Source organism: Lingula anatina, chromosome 1 (assembly GCF_051362555.1).
Source record: "Lingula anatina isolate TDL-2025a chromosome 1, LinAna3.0, whole genome shotgun sequence".
Classification (NCBI taxonomy): Eukaryota; Metazoa; Brachiopoda; class Lingulata; order Lingulida; family Lingulidae; genus Lingula; species Lingula anatina.
The window spans coordinates 13,928,204-13,950,384 of record NC_141767.1 but is presented as its reverse complement, the minus strand read 5'-3'; the positions used below and the strand labels follow the sequence as shown (position 1 = coordinate 13,950,384).

General features: G+C 32.7%; 3 protein-coding genes across 6 annotated transcripts in view; 1 reads left to right on the top strand and 2 right to left on the bottom strand.

Annotated features, from left to right (window-relative positions):
- The window catches only part of LOC106150923 (small G protein signaling modulator 2), a 45,204-nt gene extending 39,428 nt beyond the window's left edge, over window positions 1-5,776 (bottom strand). For 3 of the 4 annotated variants that reach the window (XM_087019066.1, XM_087019055.1, XM_087019074.1), the window contains exons 1-2: window positions 5,562-5,776; window positions 5,405-5,448 (exon numbers count right to left, since the gene is read on the bottom strand). In XM_087019066.1, coding sequence (XP_086875192.1) covers window positions 5,405-5,448; window positions 5,562-5,583 — 66 coding nt within the window. In that variant the 5' untranslated portion in view covers window positions 5,584-5,776. The remainder of the gene's footprint in view (window positions 1-5,404; window positions 5,449-5,561) is intronic. The other variant, XM_087019046.1, reaches the window with a different exon arrangement.
- Window positions 5,777-5,930: 154 nt separating this feature from the next.
- LOC106150943 (vacuolar protein sorting-associated protein 33A) lies at window positions 5,931-18,193 on the top strand. Its single transcript, XM_013523978.3, has 16 exons — window positions 5,931-6,086; window positions 7,461-7,526; window positions 7,752-7,879; window positions 8,173-8,257; window positions 8,434-8,538; window positions 8,777-8,893; window positions 9,068-9,242; window positions 9,449-9,639; window positions 9,973-10,063; window positions 10,400-10,474; window positions 10,713-10,792; window positions 11,307-11,393; window positions 11,614-11,745; window positions 16,619-16,787; window positions 17,083-17,205; window positions 17,750-18,193. Exons 1-16 carry the CDS (start codon window positions 5,988-5,990, stop codon window positions 17,857-17,859), a joined length of 1,833 nt encoding a protein of 610 aa, XP_013379432.1. The 5' UTR covers window positions 5,931-5,987; the 3' UTR covers window positions 17,860-18,193.
- LOC106150832 (DNA-directed RNA polymerase II subunit RPB11) lies at window positions 17,696-21,007 on the bottom strand. The gene is made up of 4 exons (XM_013523835.2): window positions 20,841-21,007; window positions 20,145-20,234; window positions 19,491-19,665; window positions 17,696-18,987 (listed from the first exon to the last, which is right to left on the bottom strand). Exons 1-4 carry the CDS (start codon window positions 20,891-20,893, stop codon window positions 18,955-18,957), a joined length of 351 nt encoding a protein of 116 aa, XP_013379289.1. The 5' UTR covers window positions 20,894-21,007; the 3' UTR covers window positions 17,696-18,954.
- Between the last annotated feature and the right edge of the window lie 1,174 nt (window positions 21,008-22,181).

The window sequence follows — 22,181 nt, the reverse complement described above, 5'->3', positions numbered from 1 at the left end:
ACATATTAGTAGTAATTGTCTCCTGACAGGATCAACCACTGAAGTTAAAACTTTGGACATTGTTTTTGTTATATATTTGTACAATTAATGATTACAGTTAACTTTAACCTAATTTCCTGCACTTTGTTTTTATGTACCCTAGATAATATTTAGAAACTTAATTTTTTCATAATTTCAGAATACTCTAAACAATCTCCTCCAAATAAAGACTTGCACCCAGAATACAGAGTACTTCACTTTTAATGTATGTAATATACCCCCAACAGTCTATCAATCAGTGATCATGTAATTCCTAAATTTCAAAAATCCAGAAACTGTACTGAGAAGAGCAAAAAAAAAAGTAAACAAAGAAACATACACTTGTACTGAGTTTCACAAAAAATGCAAATGAAACTTGGACTTTATATGATACCAGCTATAAAAGAAGGAAATCATGCCTACATTTTCAGGACATATTGTTAATAAACAGGAAGACATTCAAATATGACTCTCTTGAGGCACAGGTTATCATGGAATGGGTAGATTATCAAGTCTAGGTAACAGGCCAAGGCCTTCTGTAACATCAGCATTGCACGAGGACAAAATTTCAAAATGTTCTTCCTAGAATATAAATGGCCTCAATAACAAAATCAAGAGAAAAGATATATATATCACTGTAATTTTGGATTATTTCAAGATAATGGTTAAAAGACTCTTGAGAAAATAGTGAAATGGAGTACTTTTCAACAGTTAAACGAAGACGAAAGGGGCGAAAGCCAAGGAAATCTAGTATTTGTATATGATACTCCTCATAAAAAATTTTTAAAAACTTCTTTACTAGTGATCATGTAAGCGAGCAAAATTTTGGCAAAACAGGTTGATGTAACAAATTTGAAATTGTATTATTGTTGTATTTTTGGTGCATGAATACTCTAACAGTGGAACTCGATGATTTAATTAATGATGAATCTGATAAAAATTAATCAAGTGAAGTCTTACAACACAATACCTTATAATTTGACAGCTACAGACTATTTAGTTACTCTCACAGGATAAGAAAAATAGTATGATCAAAAATTATATAAAAATAATATATTATGAATTTAACAAAATGTATCCTTACAACAAAAACAGTGAATTGTCTGAAAATATAACTCATCTCATTGATTTGAAACTGCTATTCATGGACCAAAACCTTTCAGGAAATTGGAATGCAAGTATACTAACAAGGTTGGCATATTCCTGGCAATTTTTAAGTATTAAGTACACAGCCATATGCAAACATGAATTAATTGTTTGATTTAGAATGTTAAGTGCTGACAACTTCAATTCAACCAAATTGATAAGTATGACCTAGGTAATTCAGATATCTATCACGGATATTGATAAATATAAGAAATGGTGAAATAAAAACACCACAATCAATCATTGCATTCATAATGACTGTATAAAAAAAAAGAGTTAAAGGCCAAAGCGGCATTGCAAATAGTCCAAAGAAGTATTCTACACTTTGTTTTATGACACGCTTCAGTGTCATCGTTCCATTTGAACCTCTCATTTACAGCTAACAGCATATATAAACAAATCACTGCCTCTATCAAAAATTTTTTACCAAGATCCCTTTACCCTAGCAATCTTTTAATTGCACATGCAGATATTTATGTTATTTTGATTTCTTGTTGCAATTCAGAGTTCTAAATCATCAAATCAAACTTGTTGCAATTCAGAGTTCTAAATCATCAAATCAAAATTATTCTAGAAACTTTTCATTAAAACAAGGCAGCAAAGCTGTCACATGGATTGGCATATTCATGGGAAAACTAACAGAAGCACAGCATTTAGTCTAAAAATGATGAGCAATCACTATGATGATGAAAGTGCAAAAATGTATTTTTAAAGTTTGATGCAATATTACAAATAAGGCTTAAAAAATAATATTACACCCTTTAACTTTGCACAACTGTCACTTTGGACATTCAGAAAATATTACAAGCCCAGGACTTCAAACCCATGGCAGTTCAAAGTCACACCTTGAAAATGCATATTTGTGAATAAAAATGAAAAAAATCACTAAATAACTTCATAACTATAAGAAAAAATAATAATCCAATGAGGCTGGGTCTTTAATTGGATATGTATATTAGTCCTATGAATCATGATTATAAATTTCAGCATAATATGTAAACTGGTTTTCCTTAAAATGTCTTTATGATGACAGTACACAGTTTTTTCTCAATTTAGATACAATATTACTTGATGCTTAGCCACTACCAGTTTAAATAACAGTATATACTAACAGCATGCATGGTACTGTGGTAATTCAGAACTTCTAATTAGTGCAGGTTTTCGGAACTGTGGATATGCAAAGTCACACCTGGAAAATGCCAATTTGTCAAAAATAACAAATCCAGAACAGAGCTTCAAGAAAAATAATCTAATTTGATGGCTTTCTGAACTCTGGATGTATTTCAATCCTAGGAATCATTCCAGTACATGAATGAGAGAATGATAAGCAAAACATTTTTTTTTTGTGATATTTATAAGTAAAAATTCTTGGAAAGGGCAGTGATATGTCAGAAGCAAATGCTAACAGCAACAACTAATGCAGGCAATAGCATATGTCAAGACAAGCAATGCCTGTTCATAATGATCAAAAGAAATAAGGAAACAAACACAAAATTTTCAATTCTTGCGATAAAAAGAAAAGAATTGTAAGTTGTTCTTTTATCTTACCTAATCAAGTAAATTTAGGGAAACATACAGACTTGTGTAAATTAGTTGAATTATTTTTAAATCGATAACATTTACTATCTTTAATGCATTAATTTTTCTGTACAAATTCTGGATTATTTTTTAGAGATTATTTTGCTCTAAACACAATTGCCCTCAGTACAATTTTCTCACACAATCAATAGCCATAACATGACTAGTATGGACATCAAGCAATTATAATTACCAATATCCAGTTGGCAAGTCGCAGTCATATTAATGACTGAATAAGAGATTTAGTGGATTTCACACTTATTACCAGAGTGAACAATATCCCAACCTGATAAAGATAAAGACCTCGTAACTACTTGTCTCTGTTCTCATGATTTCACAAGAACATTGTCTTGTTGACCAACTTACAGTTCTACTTGAAGTTTACTCTGTAAAACGTCTTACAATATTCTTAAAAGGTAGTCTAAAAATAAAACCCTTCAGGCCAAGGACAAGAGAAGATGCATAAAACAGTCCTTCTATCTATATTTTCTATTCTTGTATCATGTAATAAAAATATTCAGATTAAACAGACTAGGTCACCATGGTAACAGGAAATTGCCAATGAACATGATCTACTGAAGCTTAAACAACTTCGATCCTTTATCTATACAGCCCATCAAGATTTTTTCACTGCTTTCCTTTCTTTTCACCTACCTTATCTTGACTGCACAAAATTAATTTGAAAAATAGATTAATACAATATATTAATAATTTTTTTTTCATCATATAAAGTCACACTTTATTGACGTGCAAGAACAATACCAGACAATGTAAACAAAACAGGCGTGGGTGTATGTTATCCGACAGATCTTGTTATCAGACATGTGCAGTCATCACTTTGGATCAATACAATGAGAACTGACCATAAAATGACTGGTTACATCTGCCAAAATCTGGTAAGGTAACAACAAAAACAAGAGGTGCATGATCTGTGTCACACCAGCATCTCTTGACTAATTAATTTTTTCAAATGATTGAAAAATCTTCTCTTACAGTGAAGTTACTTAAAGAACAGCTTTGATGGTTTGCTACATAACATATTAAAGTATAGATGTTGATTTGATATCATAAAAATAATTGTGAAAAAATAAATCTTATTAAAAGACCAATCAGCCTGCTATTGAAATTAGAGGGATAATACAAATCAAATCAAACTAGTACGAGTGATATTTTACAGAGATGTCAACCTCAAGGCAAAACTAGACTTGAAGAACGAAACAGTACAGATGAATTGTTAGCATTTAACTATATCAACTGTCCATATCTTGATTGCCTCATGTTTTAACCCATCACCTAATTACATTGTTTCATGTATAATTCATATATACTGGGGGCCTCTTCATAAGAGAACTTACCCTTTCTGACTGACAGCTAAAACATTGAAAGCCTACTACATAGAGGACACAGAACTGTTAATATTAGTCTTTTTGTTAATATTAGTCTTACAATTAAAACAAAAGGGTGGAGATGTCAGGGGGACTTCTAGCTTCTTTCCAGGACATAATTTAAGCTTAGATTGTTATCAGAATTAGTAACAACTGATTTTTAGCAAGAGTGATAAAGGTGCTCAGAAACAAGAAATGTGAGACTGAATACATCAAAGACAACATCTGTGGGTGTTATACCTGTAAACATGTACTAGTAAGTGAAATTACAGCCATAAACATATCTGATATTGCTACAGTCCATGATTAATAAAGTCCCTATGATTTTTATTTTATTTTGTTGCCTTATCACAGATAGTTATTTATTTATTTATTTATTTATTTTATTTTATTTATTATTATTATTATTTATTATTATTATTTTTAATTTTTATATATATATATATATATATATATATATATATATATATATATATATATATATATATTTTTTTTTTTTTTTTTTTTTTTTTTGTGTCAAATGTTCTACTGACTTCATCAGTCCTCGTCAGGATATCAACTGATCAGTGCCCATCATACAATGGCCTCTGTTGTTTATGAGTAGTGTCAACAGACCTTATATATATATATATATATATATATATATATATATATATATATATATATATATATATATATGCCAACATAAGGCATACAGGGCAGTCTTCCATAAAAACCAAGATAACATAAATGAATGTGTTTTTAAATGCAAGTTAAACAAGGGTTCAATTAGAACTCAACAAACCTCTTCAAAGTGTCACAAATAAGGGTTCAATTAGAACTCTATGTTGCCTTTAATGATGCCATTGGATTCTTAAAGACTGCAACCTTTATCTCTAAGTAACTATAACAGATCCCAGACAACATGAAATATTAGTTTGGCAATTATCAGCCTGACATATTATGCCTTAAACCTAAAAAATACTGCCATTAAAGCATGATTACTTCTGTCAAATACCTGCATTTTGACAACGCTGATAATATTTTGTATACTATTCTACTACCCTACAGCACTACGACAATTTTGACTGCAAGTGCAATGAAAAGACAATTATAATGCACGGAGGTTTAAACTACAGGCGACATCCCCTAGCTATGGCTAAAATAACTTCCGATTGCTACTTCTCTGACGTAAGACGCATCAGAATTCTCATTATCACTTAAATGTCTAAGATATTGCAAATCTAAGGTACCCGACTTAAAGATAAGTTAACCACCTGTTAAGAACATCCTCTTACCTCTTTCTTTACATTTTTCAGCAGTTTGTCTCTGGTATCTGCCTCTGGAATGAGAACCATATTGATGAGAAAATCTGCTGGCATGTTTGTGGTGAATCTAACAGCGAACCTGCGGTAATATCATTACAATGGAAAGCTTTCAAACGTCAATACTCACCGCCTTCGCACGTCGCTGCCATCGTTAATGTTGATGACCGAAGGACTTCCAACCCAAGAGCATTGCGCGCAAAAACCAAACAAATTATGCCAAGGTCTTATTGGCATTACACTTTAAGAAAATGGTCAATGTTGAAATTGCAATATCTAACTATCAGAATGACGGGTTAATCTATGTAATTTTTCTCTCCTCTCAGTTATTAAGTAGTTGTATCCATCCGCTAATAATCACGGGGTAAATCATATCTCTGTGAAAAGATTGGTTTAAAAGTCGACAACTGTGTCAAAAGCTTTAAATATTTTATAAGGACTGTGTTCCCATTATAAAAGAACAATTGTATTCAATCAATTCATATTCCCATTATCTTTCATTTTTTTTCTTTTACTATTAAAAACCCGGAAGTAAACAGTACACACGCAGCAAATCATGTCCCATCTCAGCAGCGGCCGTGTTAATCTTGGGATTCTTAGAGAAACATACAGGCGTGAACTACTGGAATGTATAGATAAATGTACAGGGAGTAAGGTATGCATATTTTCGTCCCATCCGACCATTAATGAAAAATGCAACACGCATGTTTTCAAAGTGTTAGTATAACACTTCCCATTTTTTCTCACCTCACACGAACTCCAAAAGGAAGCACGTTTGCATATACGAGTAAATGACAGCCTTTATTACAAATTTTAGGAACTGACAAATCTTGATAGTTTCAAAATTAACTGATATATGTTAGATTTAGACCATAGGGTAGTCGTTATTTATGATCTATATTTATGTGGCTAGTATTGTGACATTAGGATTAAGCTCCTCCCCCTTCAGCTGAAAGTTACACTCATAGTCACATTTTTGCTTAAAACCGACCAGATGCCATCATTTAGTTTCAAATAGCATATAAAACATAAAGAAATGCCAAAAGCTGTTGACTCATGTTTCCTGAAAAACAATATTTGATCAGATATTTTCTCCTTAATTTCTTGCTGTTCAATACATGTACAGTACATAGCCATCATTCGTTTCCACCAATGTATTTATGCTAATGTGCATACTACAGCAATGCATCACAAATTACTAAATAATTTGGCGGGAAACTTTTAGGACATTCAAGGATAAACATACATATGAGGGAGATGAAGATTTCCCAAAATACATATATTACATCTGTACTAGTTGCTTATGTGTCTCATGTAATGTCACCACCCCAAAGGATAAACTAAATTAATCACCTGGACAACCAAACAATAGCTTGAAAAAACTTTACTTTTCTTTCCAGTTCATAAAACACTGTTAAATGCGCAATAGCATAAGTATTGAAAGGAGGGTAGGGAAGTGGCAGGGGGTTATATATAGCACAGAAGGCATCAAAGCAGAAAATACTGTATCTGGTCAAATATCATTTTTTGGGAAATATGAGATGGTACACCCTTTGTTATTTCCTTAAGTTATGCTATTTGAAACTAAATGATGGCATTTGGTTGGTTTTAGTGGCAAAGATTTCACTCCTTATGTAACTTATCTGAGTCACATATTTATGGCTGAATATCCTCAAGGTACACTTGAACATACACTTGATGTAACTCAAATTGCACTTTTGCTTTAGGGTTATTGCCCTTTGCTCATTTTTTATTTACACATATGTAGTTTTGGATTTGGACCTTATGCCCTCAACAATTAATTTTATCAGTATACCGGTATGCTAGAGCAGTAATTTCAAAAAGAAAAATATTACAACATCTATTACATATCATCATTCAAAATTTAAAAACTCTTCATAATGTAACAGCTATCTCTACATGTTACTATCCATTTAATGTACCAGTAAACCAGCTGGTGGTACATATGTAGGAGGCAGTTAAATCTCTGATCTTCATTGTTGCTTTAAATGCTATCTTGTTTCTTTAGGCTTTAGTATGGGATGAAGCATTGACTGGGCCTGTCGGACTTATTGCTGAGTACCCACTGCTGAAGGTAAGTCACATTTAGGTTTTCAAAAGGTAGATATTATTACCAACTTTAGCAGCACAAGTGTTGACATCTTTTCTGTAAGTTAAGTAACTTTCTTTTTGATTCGCCAAACATCGTATCAATCTCAACTAATTTTTATACTTACATACTCAACATTTGGTTGTAGTTTTTTTTTGTTTTATTTTGAAAGCCAGACTACCTTTTCACTTGGTATGATTTTAATTCCAGGAACATGAAGTTGATAAAATGTTTCCTTTGTCTTCTGGAAGACTTCCTCAAAGCAGTGTCCAGAACATCATCTTCATCACAAGGCCAAAGTTGGCATTGATGAATGTTATTGCGGAAAATGTTCGCAAGTATGGTTTTTGCTACTTATTCATTTAAATTGCACTAAAAGCAGGGGTTTGCAAGAAATTATATCCAAAAACACCATCTTCACTTCCTCATACAGTCTAATTTAACAAACCTATCTTTTAGCTGGAAGTTGCTGAAAACATTTATTTAGTTTTAACAACTCTTCCTTGCCTAATCCATCTTGCTTAAACTTAAGTTAATATTTCTTTGAATTTTTTGTTTAATTTCTATATTTTAAAAAAATGGTTCCATCCTTCATGTCTAGTTACATTCTTATTTGCATCTTATATTCTAGAGAAGATCAGAGTGGAAGCTTTAGGAAGGAATTTCATGTAGTGTTTGTTCCTAAGAAAAGTCTCCTGTGTGAGAGAAAGCTAAAAGTAAGAATGACAATTTGAAATTGGCATAATTGTTAAGAAATTGATTGGAAAGACAATTCATTATTTATTTAAGACTTCTGTACTTACAAAATACAAAGATCATATTAAGAAGTCAATGGTTTTGGTATCATACGTGCATATGATAGCTTGTTTTCATTAAGGCATATTTTTTTCAGGAACTTGGTGTTTATGGAAATTTCAACATCATTGATGAGTTCAGTATGGAGCTCATTCCTGTGGAGAGTGATGTGCTGACACTGGAATCAGAATCAAGTTTTAAGGTCAGTGCTAAAATTTCTTATAAATTTATAAGGGCAACAATATAATTCATCAACTATTGAAATAATCCCACAATTATGGTTATCAATTTTATATTACTTTTTGTTTTAAAAAGTACAATTATTTGTTTTTGTTTTATCTCACAAGCTTTTTGTTGGGTCACATTTGTTGTCACTTTTATGCATAAGTGTAAGAGGTCTTTGTTTATTTATTTTTAATAATTGTGTATAATCATTTCAGGAATGCATATTGGAAAATGATAGCACCTCCATGTATTATGCGGCTAAAGCTTTGATGACACTTCAATCACTGTATGGAATCATTCCAAGCATACATGGAAAGGGAGAGCTATCCAGAGTAGGTTTGCCTCTGCTTTTAGGTAGAAGTGGTCTTATATACATTTCACTTAAACCCCTCTGAATAAGGTAGGTCAGTCAATCAGTAATCATTCTGTTGGCCTTTGTCTTGAAAGTGGTATTTTTACAGAGAGAAAACCAAAGGAAATATAAGAAAAAGCTTTTTTTATTGCAGCATGTATGTGACATGATTCTCCGCATGCGTAGAGAAATGGCCGGTAGCGAGCCCCAGATAACCCCGCAGATAGACACACTGTTCCTGGTGGACAGAACTGTAGACCCTCTGACACCTCTCCTCACACAGCTAACATATGAGGGGCTCATTGATGAAACATTTGGAATTAATAACAGTAAGTGTGAATTGTTGTACCACTCCTGTGATTAAAGTTAACTGCCCCTCTTCTGCTTAAAATAACATAACACATTTCATAAAAAGATACATTTCATCCTAAAAGTAGCCTTTAAGTAATAAAGCCTAAATTGTGTAAGGAAATCAGTTAATGTAGTGTTTAAATGTGTTTTAAAAGATTTCAATTTTATGCATATTTCTTTCCAGCAACCATCAAAGTTCCACCAGAGAAATTTGCCAAACAAGAAGGTCAAGCAATGGCAGAAGTTCCCACAGAACCCAAAAAGATTAGGTTAAACTCTGCTGAAGAACTCTTTGCAGAAATTAGAGACAAAAATTTTAATGCTGTTGGACCAGTGTTGAGTAGGAAGGCCAAGTTGATATCAGCTCAGTATAATGTGAGCTTCTGAAACTACATGTACTTTTTAATATCTGTCAATATATATGGTGCCTGTCTTTTCCGTTTGTATACATATAGTTGGAAGTGTGTCTTAAAGATACATAAGAAATGGGAGTAACATAAAGAACATATACATAACTGATCATCTTTAAAAAATATTATGTATAAATTTACTTTGATTTCAAATCAATATGTAAGTGTGTATGCTTGTGTGTGTGTAATTTCATTATTCTCACATTCAGAAGCTAGAACAGTAGTGATAAACAACAAGCCTGAAAAAATGAAATGTCACTTAATTAAATAACAAAGATTTTTTTCATGTGTATTTCAGGAACGCCACCAAGCTAAATCTGTGAGTCAGATGAAGGAATTTGTATCAAAGCTACCGCACATGCAGCAGGCCAAGCAATCTTTATCCACACGTGGGTACTCATAACATGTTTTCATGGCTGTGAAAAAGTAGTAGTGAGTTTGCCAATGTGAGTCGTGATATATCTGATGCAAAACTTCTTGGTGCATACAAACGCATGAAACCTTGGTGATATGGTGTGCAAGCCATTTAACATAGGTCCCATACCAAATAAATTAGTGCAGTTCCAACACTCAAATCACAAGCAGTTCCACCATATCAAGCATCATAGAAAATAAGATGCATGTGTGATAGTTATAGTTTGAATTGTGTCTTTATAGGCTATTGATTATGAAGTGCTTGATTTTCTAAATAGTAAATTTAGAAAAGGTCTGTTTATTTGATTCAGACACTTCCATAGCAGAACTGGTGAAGGAGGTAACAGATGATGACCAGTTTATGGAAAATCTAAGAGCTCAGCAAGGTGTGCACTCAGTTTATTTATTTATTTATTTATTTATTTATTTATTTATTTATTTATTTATTTATTTATTGAGGGTAAAATATGGTAAATGTAAGAATTATCTTCCCCATGACCCTCACTGTTTCTTTTACTGCTTCAAACAATTTTAATGCCTTTTTCTCCACATTAATATGGAATTTCAAAACAAATCAAATTAAGAAATCATTCAGTTGCCATTTCTCCAGTGTTTCTTTTGCAGATTTTGTCAATGGGTTAGAAACAGATAAAGCTCATCCGTATATTGATGATTGTATAGCCAAGGAGGAACCATTGATTAAGGTAAATAAGAGCCCAATGTTAGTTTTGCACTGTATGACTGCACTGAAATTATGGGCCTGTGTAAATGAAAATTATGTGGTTCTATTCCTAGCAGATTGCCATGTCTAATCAGCATTTTATTATGGTGAACATGCTCTTAATTGTGCATGGTGCAAACTTTGAGCTAAAGATGTAGTTTGACAATACTGTGTAGATTAGCCATCTAGTCCCATTTTACAGAATTTTTTGGGACCTGTTACCGGACATGTTACTGGATGTAAAGTTTAGTCTTATTGGGGATGCTGGGTCTCTATTTAAATTGTTCACAGTCTGTTACATAATCTGCACATTGGGAAGGAGATGCAATGGTATCAGTAAGACTAAATTATGAGTCCAGAAAAAGATTTTAAAACTTGTCTATTTTGATACTTCATGTCCAATAAGATATTACCATGAACACTTGCCTCAGTTTTCAACTTCTACAATTGGGTGTGGCAGCATTTTTTTAAAACTTTTGTTTGCCATGTTATTGCAGGTTCTGCGTCTGATGTGTGTGCAATGCTACTGTAACAATGGATTCAAACCAAAAGTCCTTGAATATTATAAAAGAGAAATAATACAGGTACAGCAATATGGCATGCTTTCAGTTTAATGAAAGTTAATGTATGTGGTTAAGTTGTACATTTCATTGTAAATTTTCATTCAGTAAAGACTTTGTATAAACACTGCTTAAACATTTGAATGCTGATTAATTTTCTTATCTTATTAATTATGCTAAGAGAGAAATGTTATGATATCAGTGAACCAATATGATATGACAGTGTTATGCTCATTTTTCCAAGACTTATGGTTACCAGCACATCCTTACGTTGAACAACCTGGAAAAAGCAGGATTACTCAGACAGCAGGGGCAGCGGACATATCCCGTTATTAAGAAAAGTCTTCGATTGGTTGTAGATGAAGTAAATGAACAAGTAGGTTACTGTCTGTAGATAAAACTGTATTCATTGCTGTAGAAGAAAAGAGAATATTCTCACAAAGTGCATTATTTTAACAGACTTAGATTATCTGTTCTAATGTCATGACAAGTGCAGCAATAGATTTCTCAGTATGCCAAGGAATGAATTATCACGTGTTGCAGTTGTTATTGTAATGGCTAGAGACCAATCGTTGATTTTTCATCCATCTTTATACTAAGCCTGTAGCTGGTGGTATCCAATAGGTGATATCTCCTCTCCATTTCTGTATTTTATATTTGGAAGTCGCCATAGTATTTCTTGAGTTTGGGGTAATTTATTTATACGTATATTTTCACAGGTGTCAGTCATCATTTGCCAAAACTGAAAACGAACTTTTTACATATCATCCTTTTCATTTTCCTTTAATGTGCTCAACTCAGCTAGCTAAATAGCCAGGAGAAATTGATACCTTTCTGTTTCTCTAGTTGTGGGCATTTTTACAATCCTGGGCTCCTTTTTTTCCCACCAAGGGTCAAAAATAGAAGTCATTATTGTGTTGAAATTTGTACTTTTCTTGAAAGTATAGACCTGAAGGGTATAAGAAATGACAATCCCGAGATAAAACCTTGTGTATGTATAAAGATATGATTATTTGAATTTTGAAAATCATTTTTTTGATTTTCATAAGCTAAACCTTGAAGTGTGTGACTTTTATGGCAATTTAAGGTATTGATCTTCAAAAAACCACTTAGTTTTACTCAGAGAGTATTGCTCTTTTATGTATTTGCAAAAAAAATGGATGAAAATATCCAAAATTTGACGAATCAGTGATATTTTGTAATTTTCCTGCTTCAGTATTACATGTGACTACATGAAGTTTTTTATTCTGAGATATTCTTAGGACTTCTGTACTTCACATTACCTTGCATCAGTTCTTTATGTTATGCTTCATGATTGTGTAAAATATTATTTTGCACGGACATGTGTGCTAATTGCAGTGTCATGTTAAAATTAATGTCCTTTCCGAAACATCCCTGTTTCGGAATGGACATTTATTTAACGTTTATGAAATTGCCTTAAGATCTCATAGTATGTTGGTTTACAAGGTACAGGTGAAGCAATCATTGGACAAAATATGAGTAAACTAGATTAAAACTGTTTTTATTACATTATTTGGCCATTTTGGATAGTTTTTGATTCTTTTTTGAAATGTTACTCCATTAGTATTTGATCATGACATAAAATAGAGTCTTCTACACTCCATTATACCCTATTCTACTTCCTTTTGTTACAGCTCATAGCTGTATAAAATATTATTTGACAAGGTCAGGTTTGAATTTAGTAATTACATTTTTAAATATGTCCTTTTAGGCATGTCCTGTGTTTCGGAATGGACATTTATTTAACATTTACGAAATTGCTTAAATGATATATATATATATATATATATATATATATATATATATATATATATATATATATATATATATATATATATATATATCATGATGTATGTATATGTTATAAATACTCTCAGGAAGTTAATTATAACCTGTGTCTGCCTGCAAGCGCCTCTGTAAACCGTGCCAGTGATCTGACTCTCGCAACTTTAACATGTGTAGCCTCATAACTATTTTGAGTACTTTTATGTACATCTTAAGTAAGCAATATTTAAAGAAGGGTAAGCTATATTATTCATAATCATATTCTACATAAATTTGATGTGCTTCCCATCAATCTTTTCCTCATGAATAATAAATAGATGAGCAGACCAAAGAGTAAACAAGTGTTTTAGACAATGTGTTAAAAAATGTCTTTTCCGATACAAAGCATCCAAATTGCCTATATTTCTATTTATACTGATATAATCTCTACAATCAATTGTTAATTTAACAATGAAATACACGAACTTTGGGAAAATATGTAATGGAAGTTCTAGTAGATCCAAAGAAAAGATGCTGACTCGCAAAAATGAATTTTTTTGTTGAGGATATATAGAAATTTAAAAAGATGCCATTGAAGAAATGTTTTTCTATTATTTTATGTCATATACATGATGCTCTAACAGTAATTTGCTCATGTCAAGTGAAACATACAGCATTAAAGACAGAATTTTCTCTATTTATAACATTGGCAATGTAAAGGTACTTTGTTTCGGAATGGACAATTTTTAACAAGCATCTCAAAAAAGGCCACAGTAAAATGGGTTTCTGTGCACTGGGGTTTGCTTATATAAAAATAAATATCACATATCCTGGGCTTTAGAGAAATATATATTGTTACAGGCTAGGTGTCAACATGTTCTTTTTATGTGAGAAAAACCCAATGTTTCGGAATGGACAAATTTAACGGAAAAACACGGTAGGGTTATTTTGCACTCCATGTCAAGCTCAAGAATCATCGTGCAGATTTCATTATTTGATACAAACAATACCAATACATCCAAATAATGATTAGGATGGTTAATTGTACCACCAGCGTAGGCGCTGGCGGTACACATGGTTTTAGTCCCGACCCGTATGTTCCGCCGGCTCCTGCGGCTCCGCCGGCTCCTGCGGCTCCTGCGGCTCCGCCGCCAAGTCACCGTTACCGCTTCTCCTCCTAGACGGTAATGGCCTCCATACCCATCTCTTGGATTTAGGTCACCTATAATCTCAACTCGTTCCACGTAAAATTTGGGCTTTGTCGGTATTGGGGTCTAGGTGTGGCACTCATTGCAATGCACCCTTGTCCAAAAATGGCAAAATTAAATGCTAATTATCTCCCCTACGGAAGGAATTATGGGAAAAATTTCTACAGACAGCTTTCCAAAAGTCATATGTGTAGATTTCAAATATGCCCTTGGATTTGACCTTTGACCTTTATTTCAAGGTCAAATGGGCCAAAATTTTCAAAAAAACAAAATTTTTGCTGAAAAAAAAATTATTTGCGGTCTTATTCAGACACCACACAGACTTAACTAATAATATTAATGGAAAGTGTTACCCTTCAGGTCATCTTTCATCTCCGTGAATTTGGGGTCAATCGGTGCATTTTCACGGAATTAGCGGCCATAAGATATCGAAACTGAAAACTGTCTCTAAATCGGGAACCGTTAATGCCAGACACCCATTCTTTTTTGCATTTTGTAGAGCATGTAAAGCCCAACACTGTATGTGGTCTCCGTTTTTTTGTATTCCATACGGTTTTCGAGTTACGCTGTATCAAAAAGTACATATTGGTGGTGAAAGCAAAATGTGCAGTACGGTAATGGATAATAAATTTTGAACTCCGGAAAAATAAAACATAAGGCTTGGCAAAGCAGACAACTTGTGGTCAAAAATGACATTATTTCATCAAATTTGAACATCTGGAACTTCAGAGCACCTCCCATTTCAAGAATTTTGACCAAAATGACCTTTTCTTTATTTTAATTAATTTTTTCTGTAGGAAATTTATGGCACATTATGGTAACTCCAAAATTATAACATTTAGTCCCTTATATCTCCAAAACTGGCAGAGATAGGTCCATAGTTACTATTGAAGTTGAATAGGAAGACATATACTGGCAATCTAAATGTGACCTTAAAATTGACCTTTGACCTACTTTTCACCATGAACTGAACTTTGCAAATTTTGCTTCCCTTTTATCTCCAAAACTGGCAGAGATAGGTCCATAGTCTCTATTGAAGTTGAATAGGAAGTCATATACTGGCAATCTACATGTGACCTTAAAATTGACCTTTGACCTACTTTTCACCATGAACTGAACTTTGCAAAATTTGATTCCCTTTTATCTCCAAAACTGGCAGAGATAGGTCCATAGTCTCTATTGAAGTTGAATAGGAAGACATATACTGGCAATCTAAAAGTGACCTTAAAATTGACCTTTGACCTACTTTTCACCATGAACTGAACTTTGCATATTTTGCTTCCCCTTTATCTCCAAAACTGGCAGAGATAGGTCCATAGTTACTATTGAACGTGAATAGGAAGTCATATACTGGCAATCTAAGTGTGACCTTGAAATTGACCTTTGACCTACTTATTATCATGAACTGAACTCTGCTAATTTCTTTCTCTTTTAACTCCAAACCTGGCAGAGATAGGCCCATAGTTACTATTGAAGTTGAATAGGAAGTCATATACTGGCAATTTACTGTGACCTTGGAATTGACCTTTGACCTACCTTACGATGAACTTAACTTTGATTGTACCATTTTTAGTAATATATATATTTTTTGCATATTTTGAAAATTCTTGTTGATTGCATTTTTACAGCTTGTCAAGCACAAGACTGGTGGCTGTGTTCCTTATTTTGTATATGTGGGGGTCTATACGAATGCTCTTGCTCCAGCTGGTGGTACAATATTTGGAGGCGGTATCGCCTCTCTGATCCTCTAGTTATACTATATGTTTTATGATATATTTTCTGAAAGTAATTTATTTTTGTTTCGGAATGGACATTTCGTTTAACGGAAATACCAGCATGCCAATAAAAGACATTTTTTTCTAGGATACACCTCTCTCCTGTTAATATTTAAACTTTTTTGCTTCCACCATACTAATACATGTTTCATAATCCAAAAAAATGCAATTTCAAACACTGTTTTAATTTATTTCAGATTGCTTTTTATTTCATATGACTAAAACGGGAAAATTTTTTGGTCATTTTTCGGGCTTTGCTTTAGCATAACTTTGGACTCGGTGGTGATATTTGGTTTCTAATTTCAGTGTTTATCTTCACTTACACCATTCTCTAACATAGTGATAAAAGAATCCTTTGATCATATGTGTGTAATTTGTTAATTAGCAATATGTGGGAAAATCTGAAAAGTGCCCAGGATTGTAAAAATGCCCTTATCAATAGCTTTTTCACAGCTTAATATCTTTATTTCATTATATCCAGAACCCCAATGATATTGCCTACGTGTTCAGTGGGTATGCCCCCCTGAGTGTGCGCCTGGCTCAGATCTTAACTCGCCCAGGTTGGCGCAGCATAACGGAGGTGCTTCAGATGCTTCCTGGATCAACTTTTGAAGAAATACAACAGATTCCTGTTGGACTGAGAAAAAGAAGTAAGATTTAATAATTATCAGTCAGTTCCACTATTTTTGGATAAAGTACAGTATTGTAGTTACTACAAACCACAAATCCCAAGTTAACAGAGGTTAAAACTAGTGTCTGCCAAAAGATTAGACATCAAATTAGAGTTCTCAACTTATTAATTGTCAGTGTTATGCATTTTTTTAATTTATTTATTTATTTATTTATTTATTTTTATTTATTTTTTGTTGTTGTTGTTGAAAGGTTTATTATTGAAAGTTTCCAAACATTTATTGCTTTATGAGAACTTATACGTTCTATTTCTAGAAGCCTCTATAACATCAACACATTCCAACACAATGGATCAGAAAGTGGTGCTCATATTCTTCCTGGGAGGCGTGACATATGCAGAGATTGCTGCTCTGCGTTTCTTATCACAGCAGGAAGATGGTAAGATGTATTGCTTTGAAAGTGATACTTAGCCTAGATAGATGTTAACTTCTAGGAAAATTATTAGTGAATTTTTTTTAATTTATAAATTGTCAAAGACAATTGAACTTGTATTTGTACCACCAGCATAAGTGTGGCAATACATTGGATGTGATCTGGAACTGCTGTATCAACCAGATACAAACTTCATCACAGCTTTTCATTAGAAACCAATGGTTTCATTAATATTCAGCCACATATATATATATATATATATATATATATATATATATATATATATATATATATATATATATATTGTCAGTGATGTGGCCACCACAAGGCAACATAGGCAAAACTTTTCCACTTTGATGTATTATGTCACAGTAATTGAGAGAGACATTGATATAGGTATTATCCCACTATTATGCTGGACTTTGCTGGTGGTACATTAAAGAGAATTGCTCCTTCCTGATTGTGAAGTTTTGAAATTTGAATTACGAAGACGAGAGAAAATTGACCAACATTTATTTCTTATCAGCTAATGTGGAACATCTCATTTTAGGGCCTGCTGATTACATAATAGCTACAACCAAACTGATTAATGGGAAAACGTGGCTAGAAGCAATAATGGAAAATGTAGTGCCAGAAGAAGGGAACCCATTTTTGATGTAACAGATTTGGAAATAATCCAATGAATGGAGTTCTGTATTATTCAGTCTTGTGGCAAGTGACAAAGGAAAGATTAACTGGAATTCTCTTACCTCAGAAATGAGTCCCCTTGAAGACAATTGCATGAGTGTTTATGTAGTCAATAAGTAGAAACTTAAATAAGAACTGTTGACCCAAAGTTAAGATGCTCATATTCTTTAACTGTCTGGCCAAATGATGTGATGACAGAATAGTTTGAATTGTACAAATACAGAAATATGTTTAAATGGTAATGGATTATGGTGTTTTACATCTTTATTATACCCATTTAAATTAATAAATATAATTTAAATGTGAAGTACTGTTTTACATTGCCAGTTTCATTTATGATCCTGCAAACCCTATTATAGGTGGTATGTTTCCAAAAGCTATGGAATGTCAGTTCAATGCCTCTGAAGATTGTCAATTACCAACAAAGGAAACATTACAAACATTTTGTTGCTAATAAAACAAATTTAAAACTTATTTTAATCCCATTGAATTAAGATGAAAAAATAAAAAGACTACTTTCATTTTACAAACATTGGGGTGTCGGCCTGACGACTTAAATCTGTCCATTTGATGTACAATTTCTGTACAAAATTCTAATATAGAGTACATACAGAAATAATAATTTATTTAAAAGAGCTCACTGGGCATGAGTTAATACAGAACTTACTTTAAACTGCTCACTACAGGGTATCAAGGAAATCTATATAAACCATGATTCAATCTCATTATACTTGAGAAAAAAAATAACTTTGAAAAAAATTCTGGTACCGCTCCATATTCCGCACACTCCAGATTGACGTATCATAACCACCAAACCACAAGTATGGTTAATATCCCACAGGATGAACTGCTAGAAAAAAAACACAATCCTGCTTACAGCTTTTCCCTTATGCTGAACTCAATTTGATATATGACACAGTCATCACAAATGGGTGAGAAGTGAAATGCTTCCTCAAGTCCAGCCTAGTTCCTCAAGATGTGGATAATGGATTGTGTGATGAGTGCTTTGATGATGATTGTGTCCAGATGACTGATGATGATGAAATTTACCAGTTAAGTGAGATAAGATTATTCTCCTTCCTGCTTTTCTCTAACTGCATCCTTAAACAACAAAATATATATGTATTATTGACAATGATTTAAACCACTGAAAATCTTTTCTAATCAACTTTGTACATGCAGTAGACTGCATAACTCGGACAGTTTGAGATTGTAATATCTTTTCTAGTTAGTAAAGTTGAACAATGTTTAAGCAATACTAAGCTAATACAAAAGACGATAATTCTTTTTTTAAAATTTGAGATGTATATATACACAATGATCTGAAATATAAAGCGTCCAGTTACAAAGAATCTACTTTATTTCTTAATTATTCTCAAATGACTTGATTATTCTCATTGCCTCTCTGATCTATAAAACATGTATAACATGATTTTGAAGGCTTTATGCTTGTCTTTTTGAAAACATTTCTATCATAAATATGTACCACCAGAAAAGAGATCCTATTAATGAATTTTTTATAAAGAATATCCTTAATAAAAATCATTATTAGGACCTCTATCAGAAACTGGTAAAGAAGAATTCAAACTAAGAAGGAAGGGTACCTTAAACCTTTCCTCTAGCAAGGAGACTTCACTGATGAGATCTGTGATGGCATTTGTGTATGCTTCCTGAGGACTGTAGTCTGGTGTTGTCTGGATCCTGAGCACAAACTTGTGTTCTAATGGATGAGGAATCTTGTAGCCTGCAAACAGGACTTGTGGGTCTTTTAGGAGTTGCCTAAAATAAAAACACTCATGTCAGGCTCACCTACACCTAGTGGTTATTAATTAAATGAACTGCTTGGGTGAATAAATACAGAATTTTTTCTTGAGTTGACCCTTGATTTTACAAAATAAATGGTCAGTAAATAAAAAAAAAAAGAGACTGAACATGATAGGAATAGGCAGGAGGTTGTAAATTGATATGAGAAATGATGTGCACTTATATATATATATTTTCTGTACACATTTTATTTAAAACAGGTCAGTTTTTAGTAACAAAAATGTACAAGGGTCACCCTCCAACCCCTGTGACATGGATATAGACACAGGTGATGGCCATTTATTAAATATTAATGAAATGATTATTATATTTCAATGTCCATCAAATAAAATTTTTAAACGTGTTAATATATGTAAAAACCTCTTACATATTGTATTATAATTGTTAATAACACAAACACTGTATTTTCAAATCATTTTTTTTTTTTCACTTACGTTGTGAGCATGTTTCCTAAAGTGTGGTCCTCTTTCATCACAGTGAAGAGAGCTGCATTTGGAACTTTAGTGTCTTTTTCTATGATAATCCTGGAATTAATTGCATAGCAAAGATAAATTACTTGGCACTTACAAATAAAGCTTAGCACCAATGGACTTTCTGCATTTCCCAATTCAAATGACAGCCAGAACGCATCCAATGGTGGAAAATATTTCAACATGGGCTGTATAAGTGAAATCCTGTTACGTTAACGTATGTTAATTTTGAAATAATTTCTTTTTCAAAATAACGTTTCTTTGTTTAAATCCTAAATCATTTAAGTAAGACAACGTTCAAGCTCCATAATTACATTGGATTGTTAATCTACTGCCCTCTGTCTAGTGTCGAGGATGAAGGACTATCGACATTTAACTATACATCTTCAAATGTGCGATTCGGGTAGATTAAAACTATGGCCAACAAAATCAGCATAATTCAGTGTGAATAAAGTTTCTTTATAAGCTGCTAGTGGTATTACATTCATCAAATCCAACTCAAAATAATATTTCAACACGATACGCCGGTTTGTCGAACCCATTGTTTATCAGTTAGTATATTTACCTTTTAATCAAGCTAGTATGTTCCACTAAACAAATACCATAAGATACCTATCTTCTACCATTTATTTTCATGCATAACATTCTCATCATACGTACTTTTTTTCTCCCTCAAACAAGAGAAATGTCTCAAATCTTGGCGGTGCATTCATCCTGATCCTGCTGCACAGTACTAACAATCACCACTGGCATCGATAAAACGAGTAGACGTTTCAATTCAAGATGAGCCACATTAGTAGTTTTAACTACATTTATCCTATTAACTCATCACTGTTTTGGCGTACTGTTTGGCGACCGAACAAAAGTCATCAGAATTATGAGCACTTGAATTGTTTTTTTTCTCTAGAGTGATTTTTTTCAACTCTAAAATTGTCAATTGGTTTTTAAAATTTATATCAAAAATCTTCGTCCAATCCTTGTTCGATTGTGCAAGTGTGTGTGTGTGTGTGTGTGTGTGTGTGTGTGTAATTTTAATGTCACTGTTTTATACCTGACCAGTGTTTTCTTTCTAAGCGCAACGTGTGGCATTGCATATTGTGACAAATGAAGTTTCATATCTCAATTTTCATCATTTTCCATTTTTATGTACAAATCGCAGTGTCCATATCCTCAACACCCTAGTCTGTCTGCACCGCCGGAGCTGGAGCAAGAGTGAAAACGTTTTTGTTGCCAAAACAACTGAAAAGAGCTGTTTCCGTTTTGCTTCAAAGCCACATGATAAGCTACCTCATGATAAAAATTGTGACTGGGCATGTTTTAAATAATAATAATAATAATAATAATAATAATAATAATAATAATACTTAAAGATCAAAACTTTATAATTCAGATATTTGATTATAAAACAAGACATATTATATTGTATTGTCAGTATAAGTTATAAAAACTGCATGTTATAATATATCAAATGATAAACATGTATAAATAATATGCTAAAGTTTCAATATTATTGGCTTTGTGGACACTGATACTCTGTTTAACGGCGTACTTCACACGTTTGAAAACGTCCAAAAAGAATTATTCTTATGTATGAGTAGGCCTATCCTGCAAAATTTCTCATCTTTCTTAATCCAGGCAATTAAAATGATAAACCCTTCAAATAAAAGTTTACCTGAACTATGTGCCAAAATTACGAAATGTCAGGAAAATATATGACGGCTAAATGAATCGTGCGTAGTTATTAACTAAGTTATTTAATTTTTATTGGCGCAAAAAAAAATAATAAAATAAAGAGTACGGTACAGGGGCGCGTCGATCATTGACTAGTGCGTAGGAGGAAATCGAGGAAAATTAAATCCTGTATAGTTTAGAAACCTATTTATTGACATTGATATATAATACCAAGGGGTTTTTCATAACAGTGCTGACACTATTTCTATAAGATCATATACAGTGATGTTCGTTATTTCTACTAGCTAAAAAATGGATTAGGCCTATACA

Bases quoted from the DNA above. Each gene is read 5' to 3' on its own strand.
- LOC106150943 (XM_013523978.3), top strand. From the start codon at position 5,988: ATGTCCCATCTCAGCAGCGGCCGTGTTAATCTTGGGATTCTTAGAGAA. The intron at 11,394-11,613 runs GTACAGCAATAT...CATTTTTCCAAG, and splicing joins ATAAAAGAGAAATAATACAG to ACTTATGGTTACCAGCACAT. The intron at 17,206-17,749 runs GTAAGATGTATT...ATCTCATTTTAG, and splicing joins CTTATCACAGCAGGAAGATG to GGCCTGCTGATTACATAATA.
- LOC106150832 (XM_013523835.2), bottom strand. From the start codon at position 20,893: ATGAATGCACCGCCAAGATTTGAGACATTTCTCTTGTTTGAGGGAGAA. The intron at 20,235-20,840 runs GTACGTATGATG...AATTAATTCCAG, and splicing joins TTGTTTGAGGGAGAAAAAAA to GATTATCATAGAAAAAGACA. The intron at 18,988-19,490 runs GTACCCTTCCTT...TTGTTGTTTAAG, and splicing joins TGCTAGAGGAAAGGTTTAAG to GATGCAGTTAGAGAAAAGCA.